The sequence below is a fragment of the Mastomys coucha genome, unplaced genomic scaffold (genome assembly GCF_008632895.1).
Source record: "Mastomys coucha isolate ucsf_1 unplaced genomic scaffold, UCSF_Mcou_1 pScaffold5, whole genome shotgun sequence".
NCBI lineage: Eukaryota > Metazoa > Chordata > Mammalia > Rodentia > Muridae > Mastomys > Mastomys coucha.
In genome coordinates this window covers 117,808,350-117,818,380 of record NW_022196911.1, presented here as the reverse complement: position 1 = coordinate 117,818,380, position 10,031 = coordinate 117,808,350, and the positions used below count along the sequence as shown (strand labels likewise).

General features: G+C 45.5%; 1 protein-coding gene and 1 long non-coding RNA gene across 4 annotated transcripts in view; both read left to right on the top strand.

Annotated features, from left to right (window-relative positions):
* The first annotated feature begins 175 nt into the window (after nucleotides 1–175).
* On the top strand, nucleotides 176–5,737 carry LOC116079159. Its single transcript, XR_004113780.1, has 2 exons — nucleotides 176–479; nucleotides 3,950–5,737. It is a non-coding gene; the product is annotated as an uncharacterized LOC116079159 (long non-coding RNA).
* A 1,149-nt stretch (nucleotides 5,738–6,886) lies between these two features.
* The window catches only part of LOC116079158 (cytochrome b-245 chaperone 1), a 6,907-nt gene continuing 3,762 nt past the window's right edge, over nucleotides 6,887–10,031 (top strand). Inside the window, exons 1-4 of one of the 3 annotated variants that reach the window (XM_031354960.1) lie at nucleotides 6,887–7,574; nucleotides 8,087–8,238; nucleotides 9,243–9,284; nucleotides 9,703–9,776. In XM_031354960.1, coding sequence (XP_031210820.1) covers nucleotides 8,154–8,238; nucleotides 9,243–9,284; nucleotides 9,703–9,776 — 201 coding nt within the window. In that variant the 5' untranslated portion in view covers nucleotides 6,887–7,574; nucleotides 8,087–8,153. Of the gene's footprint in view, nucleotides 8,239–9,242; nucleotides 9,285–9,702; nucleotides 9,777–10,031 lie in introns of all 3 variants that reach the window. The other 2 variants (XM_031354959.1, XM_031354958.1) reach the window with 2 other exon arrangements.

The window sequence follows — 10,031 nt, the reverse complement described above, 5'->3', positions numbered from 1 at the left end:
AGAGAGCCTAGGCAAGCTGAGCCACACCCCTGAGCCAATGAAAAAGATGCAAGGATGGTATGGCACGCTCACTCCGCCTCCGCTGCCTAAGCCAATGAGAGTGTCAGGAAGTGGCAGGTTCCTCCCAGGAGCCAATCAGAAAATGGGGGTTGAGCTTGCCCATTGACTAGCAGCTACCCGGCCGGGACGTATCCTGCTGTCAGTTTTTGCCTGGTTAAGGTCTGATGGTGAAAGTTGGCAAAGGGAGGTGCATGAGTCAGGAAGAGTGCGCTGACCGAGCAGAGGAGGCCGAACCGCGGCGACTTCAGAGCGCCTCGTTCAGAGGCCGCAGCCTGGCCAGCCCAATTCCCGTCAGCGTCGGAAGCTTGGTTCCACTGCATCTCCTGGAGGGCGGAGCCGACGCCGCCCTCTGCCTCCGCCATGACCAGCCAACGAAGCCTCACGTAGGCTGGTGCAGCACAAGTGCACATGCGCAGCAGGTTTGCGTTGTTTTGTGGGCTTTGCTAAAGCTGGAGTGTAGATTCAAAGTAGGCTGACCTTGAATCTTGAGGAGTTAAAGCATGCCTTTAGTCCCAGAACCCAGGAGGCAGAGCCAGGCAGATCTTTGAGTTCCAGGACAGCCAGTGCTGCACATGTACCTGTCTACAAACAAAATGACAGGTAGGATAAGCAGGCATATTGTCAAAATTACCTAACACTCAGGAGACTGAAGCAGGAAAGTGCTAAAATTAAAGCTAACACTGCCCTATACTGCTAACAGTGAGACCTGTCTTAATGCCTTATTCTTTTGTTGTGTTCCAATCCCCTGGGAAACACCAAGGATCGAGCGCCCTCTTCTGGCCACCGGAGGCAACAGACAGTGCATTTGCACACATGCTGCCAAAACACTCATAAAACAAAAAGAAATATGAATTTAAGGCCCAGTGAAATGGTTTAGTAGGTAAACCAGGGTAAATTCCTGCAAGTTGTCCTCTCCTCCACTTGACACTATGGATGTGTACATACACACAACATAAATAAATAATTTTAATAGCATTGTGAGTTTACCTTTTAGTTCACCAAAATTATTCTCAGTGATGTCATGAGTATGGGCAGTCGCCCGAGAAGGTCCAGGTTCATCACCAGAATCAAAAGCTGTTCTTTTCCAAAAGCCTTTTGTTCTCTTCCTCTCGTCTATATCTTTAGCAGTTTTTCCATATATATGGAAAAAATATATATGTACATATATGTAGTGTATGTGTGTGCATTTGTGTAGATACATGCACAAGAATGGAAGTTAGTTCACTCCTACCATCTTGGTTCCAAGGATCAAACTCAGAACCAACTTTAGGAGCTTAGCCATTTTGCTGATCCTCTTGATTAACTGCAAGGTTAGGCAAGGCTAGGGAAAGGAACTGAAGACAGGAATCATAAGACTGTCTAGTTAGGGAGTTTATTTTGATCTACATCCTTTGAGCTATACTCATATGAACTGTCAACACATTCTTTTAGTTCTGCACACTTATAGAGCATTAGTTATCCATATAATTTCCCCTTCACTACTACTGAAAGCCATGTAAAGGTTACACTTACACTAAGATTCTACAAATGTCCAATGAGATATCTGATTTGGTTATCTTGCTGGAAGCCAGATAGACACTATGATCCATACCTGTAACTCTTAAAAGTAACAACCAAACATTAAAGTCCTCACCCAACTTGTGGATTATTTGAGTTTTTTAAAGATGGAGTCTCCTGAGGCTGGAGAAATGGCTTAGCAGTTTAGAGCATTTGCTAATGCAGAGGGCCTGGGCTGACTCCTGATTTCTGGTGATGGTTCCCAACATTTTCATTAACTCCTGTTCCCAGGGTATGTGACACCCTGCTTAGTTTTTGTTGTTTGTTTGGTTTGGTTTTGTTTTTGAGACAGGATTTCTGTGTGTAATCCTGACTGTCCTAGAGCTTGCTCTACAGGCTTGTAGAACAGCCTGGCCTTGAATCTAGGATCCATCTGACTCTACTTCCCAGGTGCTGGGATTAAAGGTGTGCACCATCACTGGCTGGCAGCAACACACTCGTTTGACCCCTTTGCGCACCAGAGAGGCATGTGGTACATATACTACATGCAGGAAAAACATTCACACACACACAAAACAAAATAAAAGGCCAGATATGGTTTTACATTCCTTTTACCCCAGTACTTTGGAGAGAGGCAGATCTCCATGAGATTAAGACCTGCCTGGTTTACCCAGCAAGTTCCAGATAACCCAGAACTAAAGCGAGAACCTATCTAAAATATATGTAAGTAAATTTAAAAAAAAATTATTCTATACTGAGCTACATTCCCAGCCTGCAAGATGTTTTCTTATGTCATTCTGAACTCTTCAGGCATGTACTTCTTATTTATTTTTCAGTATTGTGTGACAGAACTTCCTGATTTGTCATGTGTGTCACAACATACACATACTCACCTGGAGAGGGAGTCCATGACAGACAAAAGTATGGCTACCACCAAAGTCTAGCTTGGTGAACCAGTGAGTTCTACTGGGCTACTTGCAGGAATATGAGTGAGGGGTTATGAGAACAGAAATGACTCAAAGACAGCTGCATCACAAAAGCCAACCACAGCTTGGGTGACAGCTCAGAAATCTGGGACCCTGGAGCACATGTCACAGCCCACAGGCAGCTCAAGAGGTTGGAGAGTGTCTCTTTTCCAGGTGTCTCAGTTGATCTAAACCTCTTCCAAGTTGCTGGTCTTGTCTGAGAGTCTTCTTTGCAGCTGATCTTCCTTCTGTCTGAGACTTTCAGCTTTTGTTGCTTATATGCACTTTTCTGATAAAATATTTGTATTGGAGGCTGGGGAGATGGCTCAGCAGTTTAGAGCACTGGCTGTACTTCCAGAGGACAAAGATTCAATTCCAAGCCCTCACATGGCTGCTCGAAACCGTAACTCCTGTTGCAGTAATTCTGACACCTTCACACAGACATGCATGCAGGCAAACATCAATGAATATATAATACATTTAAAAATGTTTATATTGTCCTGTGTCGACATTATAGCTCTGCAAGTGGATAATTATAAGCAAGTGTTGCATAACCAGCATCAGTTCCCAGGAGGTACAAAAATTATTCAGTTTTGAGCTGGGCAGTGTTGGTGCATGCCTTTGATCCCAGTACTTGGGAGGCAGAGGCAGGTGGATTTCTGAGTTCAAGGCCAGCCTGGTCTACAGAGTGAGTTCTAGGACAACCAGGGCTATACAGAGAAACCCTGTCTCAGAAAAAAAATTGTTGAGTTTCATTAAGCATAGATGCTGGAAAAACAAACTATCTACACAGAGCCAATGCAGCTTGCTTCCAGTCTGCCCTCCAGAGTCTCAGCTGCACTCAAAGCAACTGGAGTTTCTTCATGCCAAGCAGATGCTCTATCACTTAGCTCAATGATTTTAGCCTACTACATAGGTACTGTGTTACATCTCTAAGAGGAAAGGCTTTCTCAATGAAAGCAGTGCAGCTTTGCTCTGAGGGGGAAAGTTTTCCCCAATACAGTGTCTAGCTCTGAGGGGAAAACACCAATGTTGTTAAATGTCATTACAGCTGAATGGCTTCCCCAACTGACATGCTGTAGCTCTCATGGGGAGGGTTTCCCCAGTGGAAGTGTTACAGCTCTGAAAGGAGAGCATCCTAGCAGTTGGGAGCCAAGGACTATCACAAAGTAACCTGACACATAATCCTCATACTGGAACAGAACAAAGAGTTGCCTATGCTTGGGTGAGAAGTAGTTTGGAGCTGAGCAGGAAACAGGCTTGTATAGGGCTTCTTCGGGGAGGAGTTCTGCCAGGGCCTGCCAGGCAGTTTGTCCAGGGCAGCTCAGCTACAGGGGAGATAAAGGAAGGCAGGAGTGAGTGAGGAGGTGGTCAGGGAATCTTGCACCTGTGACTGACTAGCAATCAAGTGCTTCTTTATTTTACAGGTTTCACAGAAGAAAAGACTATTCCACAAAACAATGATTATCCAAGAAGTACAGATTATATTTGATTTTTCATTTTGTGTCCAGAGTTACAAGTTCAGTCACAATTAGGAAATACAAACAGAACAGATTTTGTTCTTATCATCAGCCCTATCACTCCAATTTAAAGAACCTAAAGCATGTCTCCTCCAAAGCCAACACATTTATCACATGACAGCCTGCCTGCTTTCAGGCTGGCCAAGTTTGGAGTTTTAAAGCACACCAGACAAAATATATGAACTGGTCTTTTTACTAACAACAAATACTAGTACCTAACTTCTTTTATTACTTCATCATCTATGCTATAAAGTAGGAAAAGTTTAGTCAATCTGTGTTATTTACTGAATTCTGTTCTTCCAGGTGTGAATCCTGTATGACCCCCTATCTTTAAAGTTCATTTCAGGAAGCTCTTAAGCCTACTGTAAAGGGAGGCCTTGAATGTAAGCTATTCTCCTGGCGAGTCAGGGTTTGTCAGCTGTCTCTGTTTACCCCGCACCAATTATACTGTTTGAGTTAGCCCAGGGGCTGATACACCAAGAAGTTTCCTGGAGTAATGATCTCATCTAATTATGTGTTTATCTGTGTTTTAATGATCTCCACAGCATAAGGAAGACTTAAAAATACACCCAGATAAGGTTAGTTTTAGGATTTTTCTAAAAATGACTCAAGCATAATTTTTCTCAGGAAAAGACATAAAATGAATTATAATGCAGAAAGTCCCCAGTAATGCAACACAGAGAGACCAACCAAATTCCAAAAGTCACAGTGAGTGCAGCATCCAGCTCAGCTTTGCTGGGACTGTATCATGCAGCTCTGCTGCTCCATGACTTTAACTGTTTCCAGTGTATATGGCTGTGCCAGAGTTTTCCAGGGTCGGGATTGGTGAGATTTCAGCCCAAGCCGGAGGATTGGTGGGGTTTCTAGCTAAGGGATTAGTGGTTTTCATGCTCAGGAATTGGTGGGGTTTGATAGATTTTCAAACCCAGAAGTGGGCTTGGATCTTTTGCCCTAAAGGTACAGGTAGAGATGTCACCTACAACAAACCTATTAGAAATAATTTATTGCTAGGCAGTGTGACCTTCAAAGTTAAGTGATTTTAAAAATTAACTAAAAGCAGCTAGGTATGGTGATGCACACCTTTAATCCCAGCACCTAAGAGGCAGAGGCAGGACAACTCTGAGTTGGAGGCCAGCCTGGTCTACATAGTGAGTGAGTTCTAGTGTAACAGGGCCCCATGCCTTAGCACAACTGACTCCATGATGGAACTACCATTCAAGCTATAAATCTCAGCACACAGCACAGTGATGGCTAACATTATGTTCATCGTTAACACTAATGTTATGTTTAAAGTTTAAAATCTCTGGGCTTTTTGAGAACTGTAAAGCAAATTTAGACTTCTACAGAGTGAGTTCCAGGACAGCCAGGGCTACACAGAGAAACCTTGTCTCAAAAAAACAAAAACAAAAACAAAAACAAAAAGCTTGTTTTGCATAAGAGGACCTTCTGCTTGTACTAGAACAGAATTAACTTGTGTTTTTTGCCTTTATAAACCCGACAGAGGTGGCTGGGAGCTACATTCAGGAATTCATAGTCCTGGGTGTAGACCTAGTGCCAGTCTATAAATAAAAGCCTCTTCTTAAACTGGTCAGTTCCCAGCACTCAAGAGGCAGAGGCAGGTAGATCTCTGTGTATTGGAAGCTAACCTGGTCTACAGAGTGAGTTCCAGACAGGGGGATGTGTGGGGAAATCTTATCTTGGGAAAAAAAGAAGAGCGAGCGAGCAAGAGAGAGAGAGAGAGAAGAAGAAGGAGAAGGAGAAGGAGAAGCAGAAGGAGAAGGAGGAGAAGGAGAAGGAGAAGGAGAAGAAGAAGAAGAAGAAAAATTCAGCTGTGAACTGAGTGTAGCACCGCATGCTTTTAATTCTAGCACTCAGGAGGCAGAGGGGGCCAGATCCCAGAGTTCCAGGCCAACCAGAAATACATCGCGTGTGTGTGTGTGTGTGTGCGCGCGCGCGCACACACACACACACACACACACACAATCACTCACTCGCACATGCTTATCATTCAGACAAACAAAAACAGAGATGGAGAATTGGCTCAATAGATAAGAGCACTAGCTACTAGCTGGGAATTGTCCTGAGTTCAATTCCCAGCAACCACATGGTGGCTCACAGAGAAAGACAGGGGGAGACTGCCTCATCCAGTTTTCTCAGTATATACTGTACCTATATATTGGCAAAACTTTCAGGGTTATGCATGCTGCTGTGTATTTGTATAAAGTCATTAGAAAATTATGAAACACATAGCAAGTAGATCTAAAGAGAACGGTAAAGTAATGGAAATCTCTGCTCTAGCATGCCGTTCTAAGCATCCATAGATCACCCGATATGTGTTGGAGGCAGCTACAAAATAGGGACAAGTGATCCAGGTCTTAGCGTCATTAGTTATTATGTGTTAGGTCTGAAAGAAACCAGGGACAAATGGCTAACTGAAGTGCCTATTGACTCTCAAAGTGGATGAGGGCCAAGCTTTCAGCAAGTACCATTAGAGTCCTGGTTCCTCAGCTCCGCCCATCACCCTAAGCCTCTCTAGCCCCTGAGCTCCCTTCCCTTCCCTCCTTCCAGCTTCTCTTTGCCTCTAAAACTCAGCCATCGTGACTGCGTGCTGTCTGCCCTCTTGATCAGTTTCTCCCTCTTTCCTCTCTTTCCTCTTATGGCCCTGTCTACTCTGCTGGACAAGTTCAGCCAGACTCTTCCATATGCCCCTGACTATGGTTTCCCTCATATCTACAATAAGAACCTCGTCAACAATACCTAAGAGTGGCCATGTCCCCACTTTCGTTTATTGTTTATTGTTATTAATCTTTTGTTAGATTGACGTCAGTCCATGTTTGCTACACCTTAGGGGTCTGGTGAATATAACTTCTCATCATTTCCTTAAAATTCCAGATCCAGCCAGGAGGTAGTGGCACACGCCTTTAATTCCAGCATGCAGATCTCCAGGCCAGCCAGAGCTACACAGAGAAACCTTGTCTGGAAAACCGAAAAAAATTCCCCCCAAAACAAATAAACAAAAAACCCAATCCAGATCCACTCTTCAGGCTCCTAAACCACGCCCATATGGTGCTTTAGTAGGAAACTTCCATGAGTGACATCTTCCTTGGCCGGCCAAGGGGTTAAATTCAGGTGCCCTATGGGCTGCCCGGTTCTCAGGAGTGTGGAAGCACAAAGGCACAACCCGGACTGCGTAATCACTCCACCCCTGGGAGGGTCCTACCCGGCTCTCATCCCGGAAGTTCGCGGAACAGAAGTCCGGAAGTTCGAGGGGCTGTTCTCTCCCACTAGTCCTCTTACACGTCCCTCGGCGCCGGCATAGGAGCGTGTCCTGCAGCTTTCCGGGTTCCGACCCGCCGTGCCCTGTACCGATCACCCCTTGCGGATCTGGATCGGGCGCAGGGCAAACTGAGCAAACCGGGCGTGTGCACTCCTCTGGAGGAGCCAGCGGAACGGGCCGCTAGTGGAGCTTGTTGGTAACTGAAGCCAGTGGGAAGCAAATTGTGTGCCTAACTAGGACTCTTGAGGATGTAGGGTACGAAGCTTGGTTGCCCCTGGGTATCCAAGGAGTCACTCAGAACTGGGGCTTTGGGTGTTAATCCTAGAGGTTCTGCCGCAGTGTCCCATTAATTCGGATGCATTTGGGCCATTGTTAGGTAGTCTGAGGTCAGTAACAGGGATCTGACAATTTATGACTGTAGAGACACGATGGTACTTTCACTTCCTGTTCTTGGTGGGAATCTTCTGGAAGATTCGGGTAAGGTGCCGGAAGCCTGAGTTTGTGTGTGTGTGTGTGTGTGTGTGTCGGGGCGGGGCAGGGCTTACTAATGGAACAACCTAAAGATGAGGGTTCAGTCAAGAAAAGGGTTCACAAGACTGGGGCTTGGAAATAAGACCAGACCAACACTTAATTTGTGAACTGTGTAGCCCCGACGCCCATACAGAATTGTGAGTTGAGGTAGGCTCATGAGAGAAAGGAGTTCGGGGTCTGCTGTGGACCTTCCCCTGGCCTCCTAACTGGACTGATGCGGTGCTGCCTATGTGCAGTGGTTGCAGGCTTCAGCTGTGTTTTTCCAAGCCTGGTCGACTGTGCAGCGGAGCCCAGGTTCCAAGGATGTATATGCAGGTGGAGACACGCACCAGCACCCGCCTCCATCTGAAGAGGGCTCCAGGTATCCGGTCCTGGTCCCTGCTGGTCGGTAAGACTTCCCAATTTTTCCCCACACAAATCTAAAATGCGATGTAAACAGCTTCTTTGTGTTCTATTAGAGATTCTCCTCAATACAAGGCCTTGATAAAGCATGCTTCATTAACCTTCAGTGTATCTTTTCTTTCAGATGGCATGCAGGACCCCCTTGCATGCTAGGCACACTCTAACATTGAGATGCCCTCCCAGCCTTGCATGCTGGGCACACTTCTTTAACATTGAGCTGTACTCCCAGCCTATCTGCTTTTTTTGAGGTCACTATAGTTTTCTTTCCATGTGACAGGTGGTCATGGGTTCCCATCTTTCCTCTTCCCTGTCTCAGACCTCTTCATAAGTGCACTTAGCCTCTTGTACTCTTCCTCCATCACTGCCTATCAGAAGGCTCTTGTATCTCAGGGACAGCTGCACTTGTGTTGGTGGGCTGTCTATAGTCTGTCCTTATGATATACACATGCCCTTCTGTGTGTTATGCTTGGTGTTGTGTTATAATTCTCTAAGTCATCTTCATCCCTCACCCCATGTAGGCAACACTTACATCAGGGTCATTTGTGCATGTTTCATTTGTTTGCAGACAAGTCTGGTGAATGCCGTGATGGGATGTCCTGCTTTTTATCTTTAAATTATGTGTATCTATATGGGGGTTCTATGCAGGTGCATATAGGTGCCTGTGGAATCCAGAAGAACATTAGCTCTCCTGGAGCTGAAGTTATATAAGGTTGTGAATGGCCTGACATGGATGCTGAGTACCGAACTGCATCCTCTGCAAAAGTAGTCTATACTATTCATCAATAAGGCCTCTTTTCCAGTCCCCTTGTCCTCCATTTTGAAACAAACTTCTTAGCTGTTTCACCGGCTCTGCACTAGGTAGCCTCTACCTGTTGCCCTTGAACAAGCTGACCTGCCATGAGACAGGCCTGCTTGCTGGCAGCTATAGCACTGTGAAGAAATGGGACTTCCCTTGGCTAGTTAACAAGGTACTCTCTCCTCTCTCTACAGGAATATTATCCACTGGCCTGGCTGCTGCCTATTACAGTGGAGGTAAAGTATGTTCTCCCCTCAGCTTCCTTGCACTTGGGAATGAACAAAAAGCAGTCTTAGTGTGTATTGCTTTGGAGTGGCTTCTGCCTTGCCTTGTGTGGGAGATGATCCCTGCCCATGTCTTGTATCTCAAATCTCTTCCTGTGTTACAAAGTCCTCTTGGAAAGCTCTTTCACATTTGCCTGTCACCTTGCTACAAGGAGGATGTGTCCCACCTCCATGACAAGGCTATATAGATCTACCCATCCCCTAAGTGAAATCAGACAAGAGTTTGGGGTGCACATATCTTTGGTGACAGAAGCACATTGCCTAGCCCTCTAACCTGAGCCAAAGAAAGGCTGGGCTGGGAAGGACCACGTATGGACACATCACCTTGGCTCCTGTAGCTAATGAGCTAATATACTATGTCTGCTTGCAGATAGTCTGGGTTGGAAGCTCTTCTATGTCACAGGCTGCCTATTTGTGGCTGTACAGAACTTGGAAGACTGGGAGGTAAGATGGGTACAGTAGTATCCTTCCCATTCAGAAGCACCTGCCCCAGTTCAGAGACATTGGGTTACTTGGACTCAGCCCTTCCCTTGACTTTGCTTGTAAACATCTCTGGACTTTTCTAGAAGCTAATCACAACTGTTCTTATCAAGATTCTGTGTAGTGTGTTTTGTTTTGTTGCAGGCTTGCCTCAAACTCAAAAGTAAGCCTATTGCCTCAACCTTCTGACAGGCATAAAGCACCACACTTGTCTTACAG